This window comes from Colius striatus, chromosome 3 (assembly GCF_028858725.1).
Source record: "Colius striatus isolate bColStr4 chromosome 3, bColStr4.1.hap1, whole genome shotgun sequence".
Lineage (NCBI taxonomy): Eukaryota > Metazoa > Chordata > Aves > Coliiformes > Coliidae > Colius > Colius striatus.
Window position 1 is genome coordinate 80,276,033 of NC_084761.1, and position 27,259 is coordinate 80,303,291.

General features: G+C 36.9%; 1 protein-coding gene across 4 annotated transcripts in view; it reads left to right on the plus strand.

Moving 5' to 3' along the window:
• Nucleotides 1-27,259, plus strand: part of DHX15 (DEAH-box helicase 15) — a 43,272-nt gene that overhangs the window by 1,914 nt on the left and 14,099 nt on the right. For all 4 annotated transcript variants that reach the window (XR_009818534.1, XM_061994221.1, XM_061994223.1 and 1 more), the window contains exons 2-7: nucleotides 4,121-4,469; nucleotides 8,921-9,114; nucleotides 10,223-10,382; nucleotides 10,761-10,979; nucleotides 19,368-19,535; nucleotides 25,844-25,930. Coding sequence is in view for 3 of the 4 variants with exons in the window: in XM_061994221.1 (XP_061850205.1) it covers nucleotides 4,121-4,469; nucleotides 8,921-9,114; nucleotides 10,223-10,382; nucleotides 10,761-10,979; nucleotides 19,368-19,535; nucleotides 25,844-25,930 (1,177 nt within the window). In the remaining variant the exon portion in view is untranslated. The remainder of the gene's footprint in view (nucleotides 1-4,120; nucleotides 4,470-8,920; nucleotides 9,115-10,222; nucleotides 10,383-10,760; nucleotides 10,980-19,367; nucleotides 19,536-25,843; nucleotides 25,931-27,259) is intronic.

Here is a 27,259-nt window from a genome sequence, read left to right on the forward strand (position 1 = left end):
TCTTTGTCCCTTCTGTCTCTGTCAATAAAAAGCAGTGAATGATAGAGGACTGAGAAGAAGTCACTGTAAACATAATTATAAAGCTTATTTTTTTTCTAATGCTACTTGAAATCTTAATTCTTGTAGCACAAGCTGTACTAATGTTGCATTGTCTTGTTATATTGTAGGCTAGTTTGATTTTACAGTTTACAGGAGGCTGTGAGGAAGATGCACGGAGAGGTTCTTGTTAATAGCGTGTATGTACATGCCTTTCTCCATGCTGAGAGTGCCTTTATACAATTTCGTTGGCATTGGAGTTGGATTAAGGTGAATTGAGCTGAATTAGCTCCTTGAATGCTTACCACTTCATATGCAAATAGTAATTTGTCTTGCATTCAGACTGGATCACCTGATTAAAGATGAAAGTTGTATCAGGTTTCCCTTGTTTTGTTTTTTTGTTTTTAGTTTATTTTTCATGGAAGCATATATTGGTCTGTGTGGATCTACATGGCAATCATGCCAGGCCAGCAGGCTTGTAATTGTTGGTGTAGCCTTAAGCATTGGCATGACACGTTTTCTTCCAGTCTTGAAGTATCATCTATCAAGTAAGAAACTTTTTGGAAAACTAGGAATATATGAAATGCTTTTGATTGCAGTGTTTGTGTGAATTGCATACATACTGTTTAAAATCCATCAGTTTTTTCCAAATGTACATAACTGCTGTTGTTGTATAGCATCACAGTTATTGTGATAGCATGGTGTATCCTAAGGACCTGTTGTACTTAGGTAGAGTTTTTTGTGTATGGAACGGAAATCCTCTTGTAGCTGTACTGGCTTTTCTTCATCAACTATTGCCATGTCTAGTGATGGAGAAAAAACACCAATGTTCTGTTCAACGTATTCAAGCTTTCACTGTGATCAGTGGTTTTGCCTTGTGCTCTTTGTTTTCATTTTTATATGCTTTACATCCTCTGATTCAGTGATCACTACATCTATTTTATATCAGTTATGTATGTCCACACATCTGTATTATGTATGTGTGGATGTAAGGAAGTGAAAGCAAAGAGCAGATTGGCTGACTTGAAAAACAAGGCAAAGAAAAACGAATCCCCTTCTGATTGTGGAGGCTTTTTGGAGAGTTATTTACAGGACAAGTGTGATTAGATTGTGATTATTTTATTGTTAATTTCTGGGTTTGAAGTCAGTATTCTCTGTGGAATGATGAAAAGTAACTTAAAAGTAGCTTAGTTGTCATTCCTTTTTTCTTGTTAATCAAAGGAGCCTGGATATGTCTGCTAAGTTTCAGTAATAATGGGGGACTAGGAAGCATTTTTTTGGGGAGGGAAGTACCACTATAAAATTGTAAGTATCAGAGAGTAAGTTTGAGGATGTACTATCTATTGTGGGGGTTTTTTTATGCTGTGATCTGGTTGCCTCTGCTGCTGTATTTTTTTTTTTTTTTAAGAAACAAAACTCTCTTGTTTAACCTCTAAGTACTCGTTTTTTTTCCTTCTGAATTGTAGATGGAACTTAAGAGCTTTTTCTTAATTGTGTCATTAAGTAGCTGTAAGAGTTCAGTCAAGAAACTGAGAGATGGAGGATTAACTGGATTCTCCATTTTGGATTGTGTTTGCAGTGGTCTTGTTTTTGAGGTTGTATTTTTATCTATGCTTTAAGCCCACACAAATTGCTACCATCACAGAAAATGACAGAGCTGCCCTCTCTTGTGCTGTGACTGTGTTTGGGAGACTAGGAGACTGATCTGAGTGAGAACTGATGTTAGTGGGAGGGGTCTAGGGAGGGCTTGTTCTTCCCAAGGCTGTTTAAATGCTTACACTGACACATGTGGGTCTGATTTTTGCAGTAGTGCTGGTTTATGTGAGGCTAAAGCGTAAATGAATATATACTTGGTGATCTGTGATGTAGGAGCTTCTAACATACTGTTTAAACAAATGATTATGGAATAGTTTTTTGTTGGTGTGACTTTATTTTTACACTTTTGATAGATACCAGTGAAGAATAAAAATTCTTAAGAAGTACACACAAACAAAATGCACCAAAAAAAATCCTCCTTCGTAGTGTCTTGCCTTCAGTGAGGTGTGTGCTGCTATGTGTTTGTTGCAGTTTACCATGGCTTTACCATTCTTAAATTGCGTTTCTCCCTTTACTTCATTTTCTTATTAATGGTGTTGCTGTGTGACCATGCACTTGTTTATCATAATACCTGCAGATATTTAAAAATCTGGTTGTGAATAGCTTGCTAACTATGAGTCCAAAGCTTTGTTCTTACCTGAGAGATGCTATGAGACTCTTCCACAATTAAGATTAACATAATGGAGCCTAGTTCATTCAGTTTGTAACAAAGTAACTTCACCATAGCAGAGAATATTTGTCAGATTCTGCAGTATTTGCCTACCATTTTACAGTAGGAAGAGACTTCTAGCTTGTACACTGTTTGACTGTGTTAAAGTAACATTGAAAACATGGTATCTCAGATTGAAGCATATGATCTAAAAAGACCTTAATTTTCAGACAATTCAGTGTCCAAAGCTTTAGGAAAATGTCTATACAAGTGGCTTAGGTAAGTGACAGTAAACAGTATGTTTTGTAATCCTTTCTTTTCAATGGGTCTGTGTTAAAAGAAGTCTCCTTAGAAAAATCTTACTGCAACAACCTCAAGTCATGATACATTGAAGTATTGAGGGGGAAAAAGTACAGCATTCATAGATTACATTCATTTATACAAGAGCAAGAGAGGAGGTTGTTTCCAGTGTGCAGCACATTTGGAATTTATAGAATCAGTACTAATATAATCTTGATTACTTCAGCTTCACTGTAGGTAGGAATTTGCTTATTACTCCACCAATTACATTTGAATGCCAGCCGCATGTTAAAAAGGAAGCTGTGGTGAGAAGTGTTGACCAACAGTTTTCTTTAGAAATGCTTTCTATTCTTTCAAGCATGCCTGAGTGCTGGTGAAGGGGCGTATGGTGATGTTTTTCCTTAGTGATTATTCCTAAAAATATTTATAAGTGCATTTACAATAAAACTGGTGTTAACTTAGTTGTGTTGCCTTTTTGTATTTCACTTAACATAATGCATAAAAGAAGCTTAAGCTGAGCATATCCTTAGTTTTGCAGACAAAGATACTGCTAGTCTTGTGACTTGCACTAGTTTAAAATGTGATGGTGTGTTTTTGTAAAGCAAGACTTATTTCAAAGCACTGGGTTAGGTTAAGTGGGATTTTTAGTGAAGGTATGTAGCTGTAGTTCTTGGGTCGAAGTGGAGATTTCGTTTAAAGTGTTTGAGAGAGATGATGTACAAGTATATGGATTTGCAAAATTAGAAGCTAAGACTGAGGCCAGAAACTGAAATTTGAGTGGATAACTATGGTGAAAATAATACTGTTTTGCAAGTGCAATGGACCTTTTTTACTTAAGGGAATACATATATGCTCTTTAAGCGTGCAGTAGGACAGGATAATGGAAGTTAGTGGTGGGACTTGATCTTAAGAGCATCTTTTCTACCTAGGTGATTCTATGAACTATGGTGTCTGGTTTTAAGTCTTTAAAGTTCAGACATATATATACACACACTCAAAGTTGGTTGAGTCAGAATTCTGTGGAAGATTTTGAACCAAAAAAAACTGTAAAATAATTGTAGGAGGTAAAATTGAAGTTTTCTTCCAGGACTTATTTACCTTGAGTAAGTTTTTGTGGGTTAGCGTAATAGCCTTGCTAGGTAGACAAGAAGACTCTTCAATATTCTCTTTTCTGCAGCAGCAACAAGTAGAGATGGGAAGACCATAGAGAAGCCTAGAATGCACAGCTGATTCTTTATAGTCATTAAATGAAGGTGTTAAGACGGTGTTGTTGTGGTGTGCTAGCTTTCTTCAGTCTTGTCTGTAATGAGAGGATCAGTGTCAATGCTTACGTACAGTGAGTATAACTGTGTGTTTAATATTCAGTATGCATCTTAAACTGTGCTCTCTGATGCTTTATCCTTCCAGGATTCTGTTTGCAAGACTTTTAGAAAGATTTGGTTCATATCCCTTTAAAGTTATGTTGTATTTAAATTCCTACTCTGCATTGAACTATTAAAATATCTCATTTTTTTTGTTGTCCCTCTTAACTCATTTTAGGAAAGACCGTGACCGGGACAGGGACCGCGATGACCGTTCTAAAGATCGTGACAGGGATCGTGACAGAGATAGAGATCGTGACAGAGAAAGGGACAAGGAAAAAGATTTGCGACCTACATCTAACTCTACGTATTATGCATCTGCTGGTTTACCAACAATAAAACCAGCAATGATTCCACACAGTATTAACCCTTTCACAAATCTACCACATACACCACGTTATTATGACATCCTGAAAAAAAGGCTACAGCTTCCTGTCTGGGAATATAAAGAAAGATTTACGGATATTTTGATAAGGCATCAGTCATTTGTGTTGGTTGGCGAGACTGGGTCTGGTAAAACAACACAGGTGAGTTCTTATATATATGATACTGCAATTTTTTACAACTTGATGGTGCTAGATATGTGGAGAGGTGGAAGTTGCATGGTTCCTTGAAATTGATTGTGTAAGAACACCAGTTGTGAGCAAAAAATACCTAAGTTGCTTAATGAATACAGAAGTGAGAAGAATATTTTCAAGATCTTCCCCTTTCAAAGTCCAGTCCTGTTCTCTGGCCTCTGCTTCTAGTTGTCTTTTGGGGTAGGCACCTTGGAGGAGGAGGAGTGAGTGACTGCATGGTGCTTAGTTGCTGGCTGGAGTTAAACTAGACAAATGGCTACAGAAGTGTACTAATTAATCCACAAATTGAAGTGATGGTTCCAAGTAGTTTATTTAGCTGTTTGTGTGTGTAGCAGCTGGGAAATAGGGAAAATGTTACAGAAATAAAGACTTGTTAGTGTTGTAAGAAACTTACTGCTACAAATATGAATTTAAAGGGAGTTAGAACATCTGATACAATTGTGACAGGGTCATACGTTTTTGTGACACTCAAACTTGAGAGGAAGAGATGCGTATTTACTTGGTACTGAAACTTTTCAGAGGTCATATAGCTTTCCAGTGCTGCAGTTAAAATCACTTATTGTAGATTAATGGCTTCAAAAATTCCTCATCACTTAAAGTGATAACAGATCTGCAGAGCTTCCTTAACCATTAAAAAGAATTTGGGGACTGGTAAACAGGGAAGAGCTAAGATTAAAAGAAGGGTGTTGTGTATTTCTAGTAGGATAAACTTGCTCACATTTTTACTCTGTCCTCTAGTTTGCTGTTTAAAGTCTGGAAGATTGCTGTAAAAAAGTCCTTTGTTCTGTAACCTGGTAAATTCCTTTTATCTAGGCAAAATTAAAAACTCAAGAATAATGTATTATAGCTAACTTACAGTAAGTCTGGCAGAAATAAATTTTTAGTCAAAGTATAATTTCCATGTTGGGAAGATGTGGAGGACATAGTAGTCCACTGCATAACTTTTATAGTTGTACCTGAAATTGTTTGGAAAGTACATTATGTACTTGTTTGGAAGGTACATTATGTATGGCATTATCTGTTTTGCCTTGTTAACGTGTAAGCTGAGACTAGGGTTTTACAGAATTCTTCAGAAAAGTTTGATTATATATTTTTTTGGAAGAGAGTGTTCTGAAGGTTCACATAAAAAATGTGATAGTTATATGAATCAAGATTTTCTGTTGCATCGTCTGAGATTCTGAAGATCTAAAGGGTGAGTTCTTAATATCTGTGACTTAAGTTTACCTTACAAAATACATCTTACTGTCATGTAATTTCACAGACATAAAGCTTTTCCTATGCTGTCTTACTGTACTCCTTACTTTCCTAAAGGACTTAAGAAACCTAAGGCATCTTTCCTGAAAATATATGCTTCTAGTAGCTTAAAATACTATGTCAGTCACAGAATGGTAGGAGTTGGAAGGGACCTCTAAGATGTAGTCCAACCCCTCTGCTAAAGCAAGTCCACCTAGATCAGGTCACATAGGTATGTGTCCAAGGGAGTTTTGAAAACTTCCAGAGAGACTCCACACCCTCCATGGGCAGCCTGTGCCAAGGCTCTGTTACCCTCACAGTGAAGTAGTTTTTCTTATGTTTAAGTGGAACTGCTTGTGTTCCAGATGATGTGCATTAGCCCTTGTCCTATTGCTGGACACTAAATAAAAAAGTGTCACCTTTTACTCTTGGTGTACACCTTTCAAATACTTGTAAATATTAGATTTGCCTCTCAGTCTTCTTGTCTAGACTGAACAGTCCCAAGTCCTGCAGCCTATCCTTGAGCAGATGTTTTGGAACAATTGAGTGTCTCTGTAGGAACATATCACTGCAAATTATCCTGCTGTCACAAAAACCTTGTTTTGCAGTATCGTGTCCTTTTTTTGATTAGACGCTGAATTAAAATCAGTTAGAGGGTGGTTGTTTTCTTGTGTTGATCAGAGCAAGATAAATCGTTACCTGTGTTTAAGAAACCCTCTAATGCCCAGACTCAAGGGGTACATGAAGTATTTATTCCTGTTTCTGTTGGTATAAAGCTGGCATTACTTAAAATATATAACAAATTGTTTTTTCAGAAGTGTCTTCCTTTTCATAGCAATAGTAGAGGCTATATAGTAGTTTTGAGAGTGAGCTGCTGCTTGTTGGGTCTCTTCCTGGGTTATGCCTGTACTTGCAACTTCTAGTCTTATAGAGCACCCAGCTTTGGAAACATTTAGCTTGACGGTGGAAACAACAGGAGATAAAAGTTCTCTCAAAGTCTTGTTCCACATAGACTTAAACACAAAGCAGTAAAGTAGTATACTGGAAGCTGAGACTGTTAATTTTCGAGTCTTCAATATTTGCAATAGCTTCATTTATAATTTAAACTTAACCTTCTAAATTAACTGTTTTCTTTAAATGCTCTTGGCTTATGCTTAGCGGTGGAATGAGTATGCTAAATTTTTTTTAGAAAGGTTAAGTACTTGCTAAAATTGCAGCATGTGCTCCCTTTTAAATGTGAGATGATATGTGGTGCTGGTATAATAATCTCAATTTCTTCCATACATGGAATAGTAGAGCAGCATCTGCTATCTCTTGAGAGTCTTAACTTTAAAGGGTAGGATGTTTGTTTATGTAACATAAGGGATGTCACTTTGTCAGCAAGTTTTCTTGGCAGGTGAAGTTCAGAAGCAAGGTGATTCTGAGTATAGCTTAATCTCCTGCTGTCCTTGCAGTATACAAGAGAATCGATCCAGGCAAAAGTCTGACATCTTTTTCAACTAATGAAAATTCTGAGAATTCTATCATATAACTTCTACCAGAGAAATAAATTGAAGTGTCTCAGAAAGGCCAGAAGGATAGAGCTCTTACCTCTCTTGCCCAGTATCCCTTTAAAAACATGACTTTTCTTTGACTTTGGAATAGTGTTTAACAGCCTTCAGTGCATTTGTCTTTGATTTTATTATTTTTTTAAAGGCCTCTGTATGTGTAGTCCCCACCTCCCTATGTTTATTGAGGTTATATTTGACAATATCTCTTAATTGAGAAGGTCCTTGAGCTTAAAAGGTGCTAGCTAGCTATTCCTCGTGCTTTTGGTCTTGATAAAATGGCTTTTTCTGAGGAAAGAGAGGTTTTGGTGGTATATAGTGTTTTTGTGTATGTTGGTAGAGTTAGCTTGTATGGTTTTGTAAGAATCGGGTAAGTAGTATATTCCTAGTCATGACTGAAGTAGAAAACGTGATACTGTACAATCTGTTTTCCTAGTAGTTCTATGTATTTTAAAGCTGGAAATGAAAAGTACTCTGGAGGTCCTCTAAAACAGCTTAACACATTGAAGTCTATGTAGCCATTTGACCCTAATGCTACAGGTTTTGCTGTTTACTGGAAAACCTTTTCTAAATTATTTTTATTTTGTGCTACTGTGGCTTTACAGACCTACTGTTTTAAAGGTTATTTCAGGACTTGCTTTGTTTAAAGTCAAGAAGCTTCACCTAATATGCTTAGAGCTGTGGATTCTTTTAGTCACTTGGGAAGCAAATCTCTTTCTCTACACTGGATATATAAAGGAGTGTGTACGTTACAGGATAGCATTTTGAGTTCACGCTATCAGTTTCTTGTCATTTTGAAACCCTTGGCTCTTTTTGATATTATAATGGAAGTATGTTCTTAATTTAAAAAACCCAAAGTTTTTCATTGTCATCTGCAGTTGTCTACTTGTGGATATGTTTCAGTGTTCACTTATGTCTGTTTTGCTGTAGGAGTAAGATATTCTAGAAGAAGAATTTTCCTGATTTAAATTATAATGCTTTTCCTATTACACCTTATTGATGCAATGTATAAGTGTTGGAGTTGTTTTACTTTGTAAATGTGAGCTTTTAGGAATACTCAATTATGAAGGAGTAGTTCCAAGACTACCAATCAAAAAACTAGTTGTACCTGGAGATGTCTCTTCATAAAATGTCATACTGGGAATGTGTTAAAAATGTTCTATCTTCATCAAACTGTTGCTGACCTTGAACATTCTTCTGAATGAGGCTTCTCATTTTGGACGGTTCTTGCTGTTTCCAGTTTCCTAACAGGAGTGGAAAACTGCTGACAAAAAAAGTGACTGCTGACATAAGAAGGAAAACATAGGGTTTTCATATCTGGTTGATAAAATTTAAAAAAACAATAACCAAATGAACATATGTGATTACTCATCTTACTTGTGATTACTGCCAAAGACACTTTTTATATCACTAATGTAACTTTTTGCTTATTGTTTTAATCAACACTTTTTAAAACCACAAAATATACTTACAGGAAAACTTAAAATAATAAATAGCATTATGAATCTCAATTTCAATTTTTAGACTCTTAATTTTGATTGCTTTGGAGTGTATTGGCTGCTGCTAAATACCTATATGGCTATTTAAAGTGTGTTTAAGACTGAATTTTATTCTTGACAGATCCCTCAATGGTGTGTTGACTACATGCGCTCATTACCTGGACCAAAAAGGGGAGTAGCATGTACCCAGCCTAGAAGAGTAGCCGCAATGAGTGTGGCACAGCGGGTTGCTGATGAGATGGATGTCATGCTGGGCCAGGAGGTTGGTTACTCCATTCGATTTGAAGACTGCAGTAGTGCAAAAACCATTTTGAAGTAAGTATGGCCCCTCTCAGGTAAAGGTATATCACAGCCTACTTAGAGGTGGAGGGAATTGCGGGACGGTGAAGGGTGTGAGCAAAGTTAGGAAGAGAATAATGAGGAGGAGAGTGAATCTACAGACAGACACCTTGTATGTCTGAATGGAAAAGACAGAGGAGCCATAGCATGAGCTGAGAGAAACCTAAGGTATGGGGCATGACCAAAATTGAAATTGAGTCATTTGTGCTCAAGAAATCACTGCACTCAATGGAAACTGAAGTGATTCATAAAGAACATGATGGGACATATTTTTATGATCAAGGTGCTATTCAGAATAAAATCCTCAGTACTCAGTTTCTCATCTTACACATTCAGTGGACCTTTGCCTCTGGTATCTTCCTGTTCATATATCTTCCTGGTAAAGTTCAATAGCTTATTTCATTTAGGAGGATGATCATGGTGCCTCAAAAGTGACGGAACTGACCCTGGATACGTAATCTGTAGTATTTTAGTTGTTAACAGTTTAGATTCTTGTGCATTGAGGGAAATAACCAGGCCCACTGGATAGGTCATTTGCAGATGACTTTTAGAATACTCAGTTAAAAAGGATTCCACATAGTGTGGTTCAAGGAGTTGTGGTTTTCTAGCAAAAGATGTCTTTTTTTCAGCATACAAGTTGTTGAAGACTGGAGAAATTTAACAGACATAAAAGCAAAAGCTGACCATATGATCTCCAGACAGAAGAGGAGAGAAGCAATTGCAGAGATTTCTAGCATTTTGGGGGCTATTTTACTTTTTCCTGTCTCTTATTGCTGGCAGTTGTCCAAGTCTACAGTCTACAAATTAGGACAAGGTTTAGCAACACTTAAAACTGTCTTCCCTCAGCCCCCCACTTTTTTTAAGCTTCTTCCAATACCAGATATTAATTATATTCTGCAGTAATTTCTATTAGGAAATTTAAAATGTGGTTGGTACTTTGTTGGAAATAGGTTACTGATGTTTCTATTTTTAAAAAGATGATTAAAAGCTTAGTTCAAGCAACCTACTGAGTGATATGGAAGAGGATTGTGTATCAGACTTACTAAATATAATTTCTGTTGAAATTGATTTTGTTTGTGTCCAGGTATATGACTGATGGTATGTTACTTCGTGAAGCAATGAATGATCCTTTGCTGGAGCGTTATGGTGTTATAATTCTTGATGAGGCCCATGAGAGAACACTGGCTACTGACATTTTGATGGGAGTTTTGAAGGAAGTTGTAAGGCAAAGATCTGATTTGAAGGTCAGTAATAAGCCCAATAGTCTTTCTAGTTGCAGGCATACCAAATAAGGTATCTGTGTGCTTAAAAACATCAGCTAAAGTGGATCACTTATTTTTTGATCTAATGATAATCGGTATTGGAAAGATAACCTTAGGAAATTTTTCATACACTTTTTGAGGAAAATATTAAAACCAATATAATTACAGCTTTACTTTTCTGACTAGAAATTTTCTTGGACCTTTGTAAAAAAGTATTAGCTGTATTCAGCTGATAAAAACATGCCTAAATCACAGCCAAAGGTTGGATTTTGTTTTTTAAAATTAGGTTTTATATGCATAACACTTCACAAATTCCTGTTACCCTTTTGGAATAACTTTTTTTGTCCTCCAAACTTACAGGTTATAGTTATGAGTGCTACTTTAGATGCTGGCAAATTTCAGATCTATTTTGATAACTGCCCTCTTCTAACTATCCCGGGTCGCACACATCCTGTTGAGATATTCTATACTCCAGAACCAGAAAGAGACTACCTTGAGGCTGCCATTCGAACAGTGATCCAAATTCACATGTGTGAAGAAGAGGAAGGAGATCTCTTGCTCTTTCTTACTGGACAAGAGGTACTTTTTTTCTTTCCCCCAATTATCAATCCATATAGAAACTGTTTTAAGTGGCTTGTGTTGACTTGAAATATTTAGTTCCCTCTTTTTTTTTGTTGTTTTTTACATGGCCTGAGGTTTTCTAACTGCCATATCCTTATGATGTGCAAGCCCTCTCTAAAATGAAGATGCTTATCTTACTCTTGTACATGTGAAATCGAAACCTAGAGCATGAACATTGGGTTTGTACTGATGTGAACTCAGAGGTTCTGGGTACTTGGTAGCACTCATGTTTTTACTGAGAATGTAGTTCAGTGCAATTCGGGATGTGTGTCTTGCAACTTACCTGAAGAACTTGGTTCTACTACTTAGCTATCAGTAGTAGTTTTAAAAAATAAACCCCAAACATTTCTATTATGAATACCTGTATTAGGTTGTAGTCTTTCTGTACCACAAACATGTGCAGTTACGTCTCAGAAATGGTCTCAGTGCCTTGCAAGAGAGGATTGTACAAAAGTACTTTAGGCTAAACTACATCGGGAAACAATGGTTTTCTGGAAATTTTAAATCCTTTGCTTGAAATAAACTAGGACTTTTTTTAGTCTTAATCTGCTGCTTTCAAGCTCTTTGAATGTCCTTTTTAGGAGGCTGAGATGGGGAAGAGATAGTGAAATCCATCGACGTTGTGAAAGTTTACTTGACCGAGTCAACTTAAAATTATTTTTTTTAGTAGGGAGAGTAATGCAGCTATCAAAACTTTTTCTGACTGATTATTTTTGCAGTCACCTTTCAAAAGATGTGGAACAATTCAGTGTATTTAAGAATACACAGTTTTAATTGTGCCATGGGGGAAGAAACAGTGCAAATAATGATACAAATGGTACCTCGTGAGGCTAAAGGTACACAGGGTGGCTTGAATAGTTTCACTAGTCCTAAAGGTGCGTTGCCTTTTAGATGAGTTTTAAAAAGTATTTGATTAAAATGACTTGCCTCCTGGACCCTTAGAAAACAAAAACAATGCCTGTTACTGTAAAAGCAGATACTCTGGCCTTTGTATTTGTCCTTGTTTCAAGTATCACTGTGAGCTGAAGTACAGGAAGCTGTTGCGAGTGAGTGAACCAGTGGCAACAGAAAAGAATATTGCTGTATAACTGTTGCAGTGGATTTCATTTTCTTACCAGGATGCTATATCAGACTAGTGTTCATGAAGAACAAATGCTTGCCCTTCTAATAATCAATCACAAATTATGTCCGTTCTGTATCAATTGCTATGTATTGCTCTAAATAACTTGTTACACCAGTTGTGTAGTGGGGGAGTGTGGGACAACAGCCTTCAAGTGTTACCAACTGAGCACCGTTTGGCAAATGACTCATGCATGTAGTATGTCTCAATGTACAGATATAATTATGCTTAAATGTGTCTAACAATATCCCTGTATTGCCTTACTGAATCATTGCAGGCTCATGTTGGTAAGCAACCATCCTCTGATTATGTCTGGAGTTCTACAGTCCATCTATGTGTGGACGGCACTGTTCAGGGACACTGAAGTAGCTATGCCTGGAGCTAGTCTGAGTTTAGCTAATTAGCATGAAATTGAAGTCTGGTTTAGCTTCTGTAGAGAAACTTTGAAGTGTTACATTCATTTTTATTCAAGATGTTTTGGAGCCTCTGAGGCCTATCTTTGAGCCTCATCATATGGTCTGCTTGGAAGCAATAGAACCTACTGTAATCTTGAACTGGAAAGGGTACGCTAGGTATCACTACCACCGTGTTGTTTGGGTTCAGTAGGCTTAGGAGTTTAGGCTGGGCAGAAATGTTCTGTAGTTGTTTTGAATTCTGGAAAACAGAATGAGCATCCTTATTGGCTACTGCCTTCAATTAACCTGAATTCACTGAACCTCGGTTAATTTTATATGGACAATAAGTAGAGATTTGTTACTATATAGAGTTGATGATGGAACCTCGAGATGCTAGGGAAGGTTCTGTGTTGTCAGAACTAAAATAAAGTTTAAACACATTTTGAAACTAAAGGAATCTGTTATCTAAACTGTTACTGGATGAAGATAAAATTGTTAGTGGTGTAGAAATAAGTGCTCAAAAACCTCCTTTCTTCCTCATTACTGAAAGGAGGAAAATTATGTAATTAAATTGTATGAACTATTTCCAGTCCATTTGTAAAAAAGGAAAATGTTCTAAAAACATTTCTTAATAAGGAGTAAACACTTTGAAACAGGACTTGTTCCTTAATCCTTGTAAGCAGAAGAGCTCATCTACTGATTTTAAAAACAGACAATACCCACCCTTGTATATCAGGGAGATTCCAGAGGATAGAAATTGTGTTATGTTTCATGCTAATATTCAAAAAATATATAAATAATGTGGTAACCTGGATAACTGCTGTCAGTCACAGGCAGAATTGGAAAGTCTTGAGAAGAAATTCTGTTTACAAGGAGAAAGTGTAATTACATTTCAGTCAACATGTCTGATTTAGGCAATAGGTTTTGTTGAACTTGTTCTCAGTCATTGATATTACAAATGTGGTAGTCTAGTTGTGTAGATACATGTTATGAAACATGACTTTAAATCTCTCAAGACTGGCTCTCCTGCAGATTTTCAAGGTAGCCAGTTTATTGTCTCCTAGAGTTCTGCTGAAACTGGATTAGATTTCACACTCCATTAGATTGGTAATCTGAGAGTAGGTGTAAAGTCCTTACAGATGAAAGTTGTGCCTCCCCTATCCCACAAATAATGACACAAACTGTGTAGATCTGTCTGTCTTACCTTAGTATCTAGGCACACAGGAACGCAAAGTGTGTTCTGCCATACCAGTACCCTTTTCTCTATAAAGTGAAATGTATTGTTACGTTTTCAGGAGGAAGGATCCACACTACATCTGCAGATTGCAAATAGAGATCAGTGCTGTTGTTCTTGATTGTACATAAATATATTGAAAAATGTTGCTGTAAAGTTCTGTCACTGTTCCAGAAAGGTTTAAACTAATGTTGGTAAAACTGATGTTAGTGTAGAAAAGATTTGCAAGACATTTTAGAGGTTTTAATAGGATGTTTTGTAAATGAGGATTGATTTTTTTTGTTTGTTTGTGGGGGTTTTGTTGTTGTTGTTTTTGTTTTTAATTTTTTTTTAGGCAAATTTTCTTATCCCATTGAGACTGTTTAAGCTCTGGAACTATAAAAGAAAGTACCAGAGACTTTCTTATGAGGAAATTGAAGTCAAAATTGGCAAGTTTTTTTCGTCTCAGTGGGAGCAATTGGGCGAGGTTAAGGCAGTAATTGTACTGGGCTGCAGTGAACATGAGTTGTCATGTTTAGCCTCACAGAGAAAATTCTGAGGAGTTGAGCACAATAACCAGAAAGAAAAGTAATAATGTTAGTTGTGTTCAAGTGCTAAAGGGAAGAAGTTTTTCTGCTTTTCCTTTACTTGAGATGATGGCAGTATTAAATATTTCAAACACACTAGGTCAAAAAGATCCTGAATATAGGAATCTTGCTGAGACAAGTTTTGACTTACTGACAGAGCAGTTTGCAGTTATAGTTAAATGTAACTTGTTCCATGATGACTTTTTTTGGCCTAAGTACATAATTCTGCAAAGTTTTGTTTCTATGAATTTTTGTTCAGAAGCATTTCCTTAAATAGTGCAACTCTTAGGATGTTTTTTTTAAACTGTTATTTCCTCATTTTAGTTTGTAGCAATTAGTGAAGTTTGAAGCTGCTTTAAGGACAGAGATGAAATTTCTAGAAGGTTCACTTCATCAAAGCTGGATGTGACTGACAGTGCCCCTACCTATGATAGGAACTCAAAAGAGAAAGCTTAAGGTGTCCGCCAGGTATTTCTGGTTTGGGAAGTATTTTTTATGCATCTAATTTTTTTTTTTCCCCCCCCCCCATGTATTTGTTCTATATAAGGTAAATATAAGGTAAAATTGCCTTATATTTTGTTGCCACTACTGTCCTTAAGGATTTAACAATTTTTATCGACTTGCACAAGTGGGAGTTAAATCTGTTTATAATGTAGCAGCTGATCTGGTATAGAGAAGACTGTCATCTCCTATTTAGGAGTTTATAGTATATTCTAACTGGAGCAGTCTTGAAGTTTTGCTCACTTCATAAGATCCTTCATAAGTGCCCCAAATACAGGATCAACTAAAGAAAGGGTTTCTGAAATAATGTTCCCAAGAACTATGTTTATAAAATCATTGAATCCTGTGTTGCATGCCAAGTATGAGAATTGTTTCATTAAACGGGCTTGAAATGACATCAGTACTCACCATCTTTTTGTAGAAACAGTTTTTCTGAAGATGAGACAGAGTTTAGATCTCAAGATTGAGTGGAGCCTGACCAGCAAGTTAAATGGATGTTTATGTGTACCAGTTTGGTATGTGAGCCAGAATGAGTGCCAGCAGTTGAAGTACTTGGGTGGCTCAGGGTAACTTTCAGTCCATGGTTTGGTAACTGCTGTTGTAATTTCAGGCCTCATCCATGGCAGCAGAGGTGAGTCATGCACACAAACAAAAGGGAAAGAAATTCAGGTGATGGAATTGTTAGTTTAGTAGGAGCAATTTAACTTGGTAACTTAAGGCCACAAACATGATAAAAGGACTGGAAAGCCTGCTGTATGAGGAAAGGCTGACAGCTGGGCCTGATCTGTTCAGCCTTAAGAAGGGTATGGGGATACCTTATATGTTGCACTATACAAAGGGTGACTAGAAAGAAGGTGGAGACTTTTTACATGGAGTCACATGGAAAGAAGAGACGTAATGGGTACAAGCTGCTCCGGGGCAGGTGAGGAAATTTGTTTTTTATAATGAGAACCATCAGCCATTGGAGAAATCTCCCCAGGAAAATGGTGGATTCCCCAGCATTGGACACTGTTTAAGATTTGGCAGGACAGGGTGCTGGACTATCTTGTCTAGACAGTGCTTTGCCAAGAAGGTTGAACCAGAAGATCCCTGAGGTCCCTTCCAAGCTGGCAGTCTAATTCTTGCTAATAGTAAGCTTTCAGTATAAGCATCTTTTTACTGCAGAAACACTATCAGGAAAAGAAATGTAAGTGAATTTCTACTGAGAATTCAGTTTGAATAGTGTAATAAAGACTTTATTTTCAACAGCAGATAAAGAAAAGGAAATGCACTGTGCATGATAAGAAGCAAAATTAGTCTTTTCTGTGGTTAATTTTATACATCTCTTTTTAGATGAACTGATGATGATATGTTCAAATACTTAGTTTTTGATGCAGAGTTAGGGAATATTAAGTATTGGAGTAGTGAGATGATAAACTTGAGCAATGGAGTTGTGGTATTGGAGGCAGCTGATGATATTGGGTAGGGATTCATTTATTTCTGAGTCTTTTTCCTTACTGTGTGTTCTGACAGAGCCTGAGGAACCAAGATGTTTCTAAATGAAACTGGCACAGACCACCTTTAAAAGTTATCCCTTGAAGATGTTCTGTGGTAAGGCTTTCAAAAGTGAGTTCTTGGAGAAAAAAAAAAGAGTATTATTAAATATTACTTAGTAATACTAAGTTCTATTGACATTCTCAGTCTTGTTAGTATTAATACAAATGGAGAGGGGGAATTAGGATTTAAGCATTACTCTTAATGAAGCATTAAGTGGTACCCTTGAAGTTAAGCAGTAGGAAACCTAACAGTTCTGTTCCTCTTGGTTTTAAATACTGTCAGCTTCTCATCATGTCATCTCAGTTTCTCTTCACTTAAAGAAATGAGCTTCTTAAGAGACCTTCTTTTTGTCTCCTTCCCATAGTGTCTTAAGCAGTGTGGAAGATTTTATATTTACTTAAATGCTTTCATGTAATGCAAATGCATCTTTAATCTTTAAATGAATCTTTAATATTTTCTAACTGTTCTTACTATACATATTACTTCAATATTGTGTACTTCAGGATACTAGTTTTAGTCAACTACTGGAACTGGCAAGCAGTTGTGGATACAGATGAAGTAGAGATACTGTTTACTGTGAGTGTGATAAAAAAACCAAACCAAAACAAAAACCACCTTTATGTTTAAAAAGAAAAAAAAACCCACCCAAATTTAGGACTAAAGCATTTACTGTCTTTAGATGAGTGGCAATAGCTCTTTGTGGCTTGCATCCTACTTTCTTCAGTTTATGATGAGAGATCTGTAGTTACCTCTGTAAATCTCCAGAGAGAAGTAGTTATATATGCACTTGTCATATCTATGTTGAGGTGTTTTAATGAGCCCTGATTAGGGGTACTTTGAAACTACATTGGTAAACTCTAGGGAGAAACAACACTTTTATCTCTTCTGGAGGATGGTAGGTGGCTGTGAACACATGTGGCCTGAAGAGTGTAGTACTTTCATTTATCAATGTTTGCTTGTATTTGACTGTCAGTATAAAACTGTCTTGGAGTCTCTAGTCATTACTGTAGAAGGTTAAGCATCCTGTCCAGCATCAGAGCTTTCCCAATGACACAATGTAATCTGTTGAAAATCCATAAAACAGTGTAGTGACTTTCAGAGCAGGAGCTAAGGTCTGTGCTTTATTCTTTATTTTAGGATTTGGCCTGTAGTTGGTGGGTTTTTTTGAAGTATACAGTCAAATTTTGTATTATATATTTAACAGGCCTCAATGTCAGCTTGTCAAGTCTTTCAGTGGGTGCAAAGTTGAGAGGGAGTGTTGCTGCCTAATTAGTCAACTGTTTACTTTTAATGTGCTGCCTATTTACTTAAGCACCATTGTTAAAGTATTAATTTACTGAGTGGATGTGTGTGATCTGTCGACTCTTTTTCTTTTCACTGGGAGGCTGTTACTGAACTTAAAGAGGTTTATCAGCAGATACTGACATCTGTGTAAAGAAATACGTCTCTGCTAATACAGCGGTAGGAGTCATTCCAGCTCAGCTCCTTGTACGCCTTTTGCATTTGATTTCTGAAGAGTACATTGGGATTGTCGGCAAAATGCGGCTTTGTTTAAAAGGGCTTTTTCCCTAAATATCTGCAGTTCATTCAGACTGGCAAGATAAGGCCAGAAAGCATTAGGCTTACTATTAAAGGACTCCTTGATACCTAAGAGGAAGAGCCTTCATTTTGCCGTGCTTACATTAATTATGTATTCTGATCAATAGAGAACACGAATAATATATTGTCTGGACTTCTTTAAACAAATTCAATACAATTGTGCAGAAAACTTACAAGTCTCTTTAAGAAGAAATGGAAAATCTAGTTTTGTTCCAGGATCTGTTGGAATTTATGGTTTCTAAAAAGGAGTCTGCTTTTGCTTTTCTAATTAGAGTTTAAAGCAGTAATTTTATAGAACCTTTAGCTTAACTTGTTCTGTGTATTTGCTTGAATGTCTGAAGCATTACTTCCACTTCAGGCTAGTGAAGAATTGTTGATAAAGCAGGTCTGACCTTTTTTCTTGGACTGTGGTGTAGTAACTATTTGCTTTTTAACCTACCATTGCTTGTCATAGTGACTTCATTTTCCTATCAGTGGTTCATTTGGAAATACCAATAGTTGGTAAGTGCCTCATCATTATATCAGTGGAGGCTCTGTTGTAATTGTTAAGTTGAAGTTAATGAATTGTGTTAGTCATTAACCAAAATTCCTGTGCACTTCAATTTTCATTAAGTCATATCGTAACTGTAGGTCATCTAGCTGACTTAAATGTAGTTGTTTTAAAATGAAATGGAATTCTAAGTGATTGGGCTGTGGTGAACTCTTTGAAATGATGAACAACTAGTCAGAAGATACTATTTTCTGTTTCAGTATTTGCCAGCCTAAGGTAAAAAGAACACTGAAAATCTTTCTAATCTTCAGAATATTTCACTGACATTTCTTAATCTTAAATGGGGTTTCAGTTAATTTTCAAGTAAAATCCGAAACAGTGGATTGAGAGGTTTGGATTTGAGCAGCCATGTTTGTACTGTAAAGGTGTTTGTTCTCATTAGGTACAATGAAGCAAATCTTCCATATAATTGCTTTAGTGATACGTGACATTAAAGCTTAATTGGCTTATTTTAAATATCTTGCACATCAATTTCTTTTAGATTGTGAAAATTGAAAAGGTCATGAGTGCAGTTTAATATTCCAGGGTGATAGATTTCAATTTTAGCACAATTTGTAGAGAATTAATTAGGAAACATGACTAAAAGAAAAGGGATGTAGAATGCAAATTAGGCTATTCATTAGAGTACAGAAGCTGAAGCATCTTGAAGTATTGTGAAAATCTGATTGCACATTCAGTAAGCACCTTGATTGGTGTGTTTTTCCTTACAATATCTTTATTTTTTTTAAAGTAGAAGTTACTGTAATTGTTCTTCAGGGTGAAGATATATTGTCATAAGGCATTCTAAAATAAAATGTGCTGCCTTTTTCATAGTGTCTTCTTTTAACCAGTATTTTGTTCTGCAGGAGATTGATGAAGCCTGCAAGAGGATAAAACGTGAAATTGATGATTTAGGCCCTGAAGTTGGTGACATCAAAATCATTCCATTGTATTCCACCCTTCCTCCTCAGCAACAGCAAAGGATTTTTGAACCTCCTCCACCAAAAAAACAAAATGGAGCAATAGGAAGGAAGGTAAATAGTATCTTGTTCAGTAACTGGCTACTTAACGGTTGTCTGGGCAATTAAACAACTCGACTCATATTTTAAGTATATTTGAACAGCAACAAGTGGAAGGTTTTTTTGATGACACACTAAACTTCTTAGATGACTAATAGATAATTTGTATGGAAATGGTGTGCGTTTAAGTTCTTAGAAGAAATATGATAATTCACATTAAATATGGAATTTGACAATCGCATCATTTTCATGGAGGGATGGGATTTCTTTTCTCTATAATTACCCTGATGTGCTTTTAAGGTTTTTTTGAAACAAAATGGATTCGCTCTTCAGGGGATGTTTTCAGGCAGATTTTGTCTGTTTCTAAGGTTTATGAGAAGGTGCAAGTTAAAATTAAGTACATTGAGGTTAGAGATTTGATTTTTTTGTAATAATAAGCAAGTAATTGAGGTTCTTTCCTTGGGCAGAATGGACTGAGAAACTGAAGCTTGAAATAACACTAGTGAATATTCTTCATAAAATTAATAGTTCAATTTCTGAATGTTCACATAAACCATATTAGAAACTATGTGGTTATTCCCTAAAACTGAACATTTAGAAGGAGTCTTAATCATAGAATCAGAATCGTTTTGGTTAGAGAAGACCTTTAAGATCATCCAGTACAACTACTAACTCACACTGCCAAGGCCATCACTAAACCGTGTCCCTCAGCAACTCATCTAAGTATCTTTTAAATATCTCCAGGGATAATGACTCCATCACCTGCCTGAGCAGCCTGTTGTGGTGTTTAACAACCCTTTCAGTGAAGAAGTTTTTCCTAATATCCAATCTATACCACCCGTGGCACAACTTGAGGCTGTTTCTTCTTGTCCTGTAGCTTGTTACTTTGGAGAAGAGACCAACCTCCATGTCGCTACAACCTCCTTTTAGGTACCTGTAAGGAGCGATCATGTCTTCCCTAATCCTCCTTTTCTCCAGGCTAAACAACCCCAGTTCTCCCAGTTCAGCTGCTTCTCATCATACTTGTTCTCCAGACCCTTCACCAGCTTCATTTACTGTTTCTGGATATGCTCCAGCACCTCAATGTCGTTCTTGTAGTGAGAGGCCCAAAACTGAGCACAAAATTCAAGGTGTGGGCTCCCCCCCCAGCGCTGAGTACAGGGCTACAATCACTTCCTTAGTTCTGCTGGTCACACTAAGAAATTTCTGATACAAGCCAGGATGTTGTTGGCCTTCTTGGCCACCTGGGCACACTGCTGGCTTATTCATGTTGAGCTGCCTGTTGATTAACGTCCCCAAGTCTTATTCTGCAGGACAGTGCTCTAGCCACACATCTTCAAGCCTTTAGCATTACAGGACTTGGCACTTGTCCTTGTTGAACCTCATACAGTTACTCTCAGCCCATTGCTCTACCCTGTCCGTGTCCCTTTGAAGAACGTTCTTGCCCTCAAGCAGATCTGTGCTTCTATCCAACTTGGTGTCATCTGTGAACTTAGCTGAGGGTGCACTCAATCCTCTTATCCAGATGGTTGTTAAGACGTTAAACAGAACAGGCCCTAGGGAACCCCACTGGTAACTGGACACCAAGTGGATTTAACTCTAACTCACTGGGCCCAGCCATCCAAACAGTTTTTTATCCAGCAAAGAGTACTTCTGTCCAAGCCATGAGCTGACATTTTCTCCAGAAGAGTGGTGTGGGAAATGATATCAAAGGCTTTGCTATGTCATGTAGACCACATCCAGAGCCTTCCCCTCATCCGCTGAGTGGGTCACCTTGTCATAGGAGATCAGATTGGTCAAGCAGGACTTGCCATTCATAAAGCCATGCTGACTGGGCTTGAACCCTGGTTGTCCTGTATGTGCCTCATGATGGCACTTGTAATGATCTGCTCCTTGACCTTCTCCAGCACTGCAGTCAGGCTGACATGCCTGTAGTTCCCCGGATCCTCCTTCTGACCCTTCTTGTAGATAGGTGTTATATTTGCCAGCCTCCAGTCTGCTGGGACCTCCCTGGTGAGCCAGAACTGCTGGAGGATGAAGGAGAGTGGCTCAGTGAGGACTTCTGCCAGCTTCCTCAGCACTCTCAGGTGGATCCCATCCAGCCCCATGGACTTGTGTGTGTCGGGGTGGAGCAGCAGGTCCTACACCATTTCTGCTTGGACTGAAGGAACTTAAGTCTGCTCCCTATCTTCCAGCTCAGGGGGGGTGAGTACCCAGAGAACAGCTGGTCTTACATTGAAGACTGAGGCAAGGAAGACATTAAGTACCTCAGTCTTTTCCTCATCCTTTGTTACTATGCTTCCCCATGTGTCCATTAAAGGATGGAGATTCTCCTTAGTCCTCATTTTTTTGCTAATGTATTCGTAGAATATTTTTCTGTTGTCTTTTAGAGCGGTGGCTAAAATTCTTGTTGTGTCTTGGCCTGTCTAATTTTCTCCCCGTGTAACTGCAGAACCTCGTTGTCCTCCTGAATTGCCTTCCTCTGGAGCTTCCTCAGGTTAAACTACTGCTATATGAAGCTGTAGGGATCACAAGGTTAAGATTTTGAAGGCCAAAACTGAGTGATGCTATCTGCTCTAGGCAGGATTTGTTTCTTCTTATTTGCTCTCCTTCTGTAACACAATGCATGTAGAGTACTAGTGCCAGCTTTCAGTGTTCTGGAAGAATAAGTCACTTAATAAATTTAGGAAAAAGAGGATCATTTCACTGTTGAAGTTGATTGAAGACAGTGCTCAGTCTGAAATCATGAAACAAATGCTTCAACAAGATTGTATTAGCAAATGACTTAAATGAAAGAAATTGCTATGAAGTGATGAACAAGTGACAGCTGTGTATTTCATTAAAATTTCATTCATTCAAACTCTTCTTCAAAAGAAGAACTGATAAAGCCAGTACCAGTGTCTTTAAGAGGAAGATGCTTAGTGTAGTAACTTTTACTACAAGAAAAATTGCCATGCTTAAACAATGTTAACTGTAGGCAAAAGCAGACACAAAACATGTAAGGAACAGATTCAGCCCTATAAAGCCTTCATGGTTTGATGTTCTTTAAAAGAGAAAAAGACCACTTTGACTGAAATGTTCTGGCTTCTGTATTTCAGCTTTTATCTCTGTAACAAATCTAGCAATGAGTGAAAGTGTGTCTGTGTGCTGTAAATGTGTTGAAATGTTACTTTGTTTTCAGGTGGTAATTAAGATATGTAAAATAGGACCATGTGTTACTGTGCCTCCACTGTCTTAAATGTCTGCTTTCACAGTCTCCTGTGGGAGTTGAACCTAGTTTTTAGAACTGCTGAGAAGAGAGAGCTAGCAGGAGGTCTGAAGCATTTCGGAAGCCAAAAACCATTTCAGGATGGTCATAAAAAACTCAGTGAAGTGTTTGCAGTATCTGAATTGGTATCTCCTTAGCTTCAACTTGGTGAAAGTACGACATTGGATGTTGTGTGGCATCTTGCAGTGGCAGTGCTGGTAAGGGCTAGTACTGATATAGCTTGATAACTTTTGTCCTCTTAGATGAACTGGCAAGATGAGTTCTTGCAGGAAAGCTTAAGATTGAAGATTAAAAAATGCTTTTACTAGTTATTGTTTACAGAAGTGCTTTCATTTATACTTTGGAGGAGGATGAAAACAACTGTTGTAGAAGTTTCCAATAGGGTATCTCTAGAGTTGTGAGGTTCAGACTGGACCCTCTTGCTTTCAAACTCCCGAGGAGTCTAGGTGCAGCTGGATCCAATCTTAGCCCCCAGCTGTAATGAAAAGTTGGGACTATAGATTCTGGCACAGTGTGTCAGAAACTGAACACCCTCTTGAGAGCTGTCCCAAACCAAGAAATCCTTGGGTTGTTACATCCTTACAATCCAAATTCACCTCCCCTCTTGCGATACCTTTGTGCAATGGTGATATTTGAGTCTGGGCTGCTCTTTCTGTTCCCTTGTCTGTCTCCAGACAGTTTCTATTCTTACCTTGGATGTTGATTTTTGTTGCTTATCTGGGAAGTCTGGTTTATGCAGATTTAAAATCATCTTAATTTATTTGCAGTTGAATGTCCTCAGTGTTGGAAGTCTTATGTTAAATTCAGGTGGGATGATTATCTCTCCCTTCTACTAGTTTATCTCATTGTTTAGCACCAGAGGACTCCCAGTGCTTTGTCACCTTGAAGTTTGTGGCCCCAGTCCTTGAATGGTTGCTTAGGTTTAGCAAGTTTTAGTTCATCTTTTTTTTGCACAATTCTGCTATTTTACAGTCAGGTTATTTTAATTTCCACCAATATCTTAATAGATAGCTTTTCTACTCCCCTTTCCTCTCTTAGCCCTTCTTACCAACTTGTTCTGTTTCAGGACTCTTAAGTGTGACTAGTTAATAAATTTGACATAGATGTATTTTTTAGATATGTTTATTTTAATATTCAAAGGAACTTGTGTAATCTCTACAAGTCTTTGGTGTTTCAGAGTGTTAATCTGATATTTAAAAACATTTTAAACGTAACCATTTCAGTAATTGCAAAGCTGCAATTCAAACTAATTAAGTACAATGTATTATATAGTTTAGTGCTAATCTCATTTGATTTCCAAGTAACTTTGTACTTTGAATAAGGCTTGAAATATGTCACAGTTTATTCATTTTTGTCTTAGATGTGTGGTTTTATATTCACTAATTGTGGTTTTTAAGCAGTGTGACATGAAAAAAATGAGATCTGTACATGCAACAGAATCCACTGTGTAAATAACTGTGATTTTTCTTCTGCCTTTGCAAAGTTTTATATCATTCAAGTAAAAGTTAAATTGATAGACCTTTGTGGGTTAAGCATACTAACAGTACTGTAAGTTACTGGTGTTGAAGTGTCCTGATCAAAATTGGGGATTAAAAACAGGACCAAAACCTTTTGACATTGTTCTGTAGATGGTATTTGAAGAGTCTTAAGTATGGACACTTCCATACTCATTCCAGATGTGTTAGCACATCTGGGGAAAAGAAGACTTTTAAGTAAGGTGCATTCTGCAACAGCAAGCTGAATGTGAATTGGCCATCTTTTTAAGATGGAAGGGCAATTTTCAAATGAAAATATATTGTGCAATTATGTGTGAGCACTTAATTGCATTGATGCTTGTGGCTTTTATTTCTGATTGGTCTGTGCAACTTACCTGTGAATGAAAGGTATACAGGATTTTTGGTTTTGTTTAAGGAGGTCTAAGTAGCAGACAATTTGAGTGGGGCATCATCATTCCAAATGTCTTCTTTTTTTTTTTTTTTTCACCAAAGCACTGCTTTCAGTGTTAGAGTAGCAGTTGTTCAAAAATTAAGGTCTAAGTCTACTTGAGACAAGCTGAGAGTACTAAGTAGCTGACTGACAAAGTGATCAGCCAGGAGGAAGAGAAAGCGGCAGGATTATCAGTCTATTTCAGGCACTGGCTTCACTGTAATTCGGAACAAATTGTTGGGGTTGTCTCATTCTAATTGCTAAACTGAAAACAGTGATGACAGAATGCTCTCAAATTAAGAGGTGAAAAGTAAGTAGTTTTGATGAAGTGCTGAATGAGTTTTGGGTCTTCTCTGAGATAGCTGATTAAACTTGCTAATAACATGGGATTTCAATGTGATCACCAATGGGATGAGAGCTAATGATGTATATATAGACTATTACACTGCATCTCTGGACATAAAATTTATATGATGGTGAATGAAGCCTCAGGACTTAGATATCATCTTTGCTTTAGTTTTTGCGTGAGACAACCTTCAGAAAGATCATAGAAATTTAAGAATGTGACCCAGAAAGTGTGTCAAGCTGTTTGGCTGATAATTTTAAAATATAAAGTTGACATTCAATATATGCTATTCAGGATTTTAGTTGGAATGTGGTAAAAACTGCTTTATTCCAAAAAAAGTAAAAGAACACACTGTGCTAGTACAGTTATATAATTTTTGATTTAATATTGTTTAACCAGTTTGACCTGTTCAGGCTTTTAAAGATTAAAAGCTGGACTTAACAGGTGATGTTAAAAGGATCCAGTCTAACTTGTCATTTTGTACCAGATGTTGAGAAAAATTTTGAATATTTGTTTTCTGAGTAAATGATTTGTTCTTCTGTTTCTTTTTCTCACAACTAACATTTGTTATGTTGATAATAGTGGACAAAGCTAGACAAAAATTGATTTCAATAGAAATTCATCTGGTTGATTTCACATTGTCCTGTAGAAGTGTTGATGCCTAGCTTTAGCAGTTATTGTTGATGTGAAGGAAAGTGCTTAAAATTCTTGGTGCGGAGACAGAATCTGAGGTCTTCGTCTTGTGGACAGAGAAATTACACTTAAAATTATGTTTTTCAACAGGTTGTTGTGTCCACTAATATTGCTGAGACATCATTAACAATAGATGGTGTTGTGTTTGTGATTGATCCTGGCTTTGCAAAACAGAAGGTAAATAATACTATTTAGTTCTCCCTTTCTTTATAGTAGGAAAGATACTGGAATCTGATTTGCTCTTCCTTTTATGAACACTTGATAGGTCTTCCCACTTGAAATCTTGATGTTGGTTGTTTTGTTTTTAACTTACATTAGGTTTACTTTAGATATCTACAGCAATCGAAAACACTGCAGTGCAGAAGAATTTTTTTTCTTTAAAAAAATGAAAAGTGAGGATTTTGAGAGTTAAACCTGCACTATGGATTTCCTGGATACTTCAGGAAGTGTGGTTTTGTGTTGTGTATCTGCTTGAGAATGTTCCACATTAAAGTGAACAAAAATGGTGCTAGAAGCCACTTTATCCTAAGTCATGTTAACGTAGGAAACTGCTAAACTGAAAAGAGAAATGATACCTAGGGTAGTACTGTTTATTGTCAGTGTTTCATGTACTGTTGGAGCCGTGAAGATTGTCACTGCGCTTCTATTGTGCTTCTTGGAACATCATAGGGTGTTCAGAGAAACTGAAGCAGCTTGCCTACTGTCAATCCAATAACTTAAAAGAGCAAAAATACAGATCTCTTAATCATAATTTAGTCTTTTTCACTAACTATACCCATCTTTATAGCTTGGCTTCTTAGACTTTTCCTTTAATGCTTATACACATTGTCAGCCTTTTGAAGTTTTGCAGAATGAGAAATACCATGTGAGTACAGTCAATGCATCGTGATACACAACTTTCAGGTACCATTTAGGCTGAGGTTTTTCCACAAATAGTTCTTACACTGGAACTCTCTGCAACAAGAAATCAAGTTTTTATATATGTTTTATACCTGTTCACACCAGGAGGGTGTTAAAACATGGACCAAATAATGTCTTCAACTGAAACTACAAACTGATTTCTGCTTTTTTTTATAGTATATTGTTTTCCATGAGCCCTGTTGTTGGCAAGGCTGCTGTTTATGTATAATTGCAAGGGAAAATGTACAGTAAATTCCAGCATATATTTTGTACTCTGACAGTGTGCATATACCTTGGGAATACAGTCTTGCTTGGTCATCAGTCTGATTTTTACAGTTGCATTCAACCTTAATGTTCGATTTCTCTGGCCTCTAGAACATGATTATTCAACCTTACAATTGTATCAAGACAACTTTTTTTATGGAATTATTTGAGCACTGAGAGTGTTTTTAGCACTGTATAGAATAAGTTGGATGCATTCCTTCTGCCATAAAAATCTTATCTAAAAATACACATGTTTAAGGAGAAGAGGAAGCCTGGCAGGAGTTGTCGTTAACAAATGAATAAAAAGTAAGCGCTGCTCTCTAGGCAGTTGTATTTGAAGCT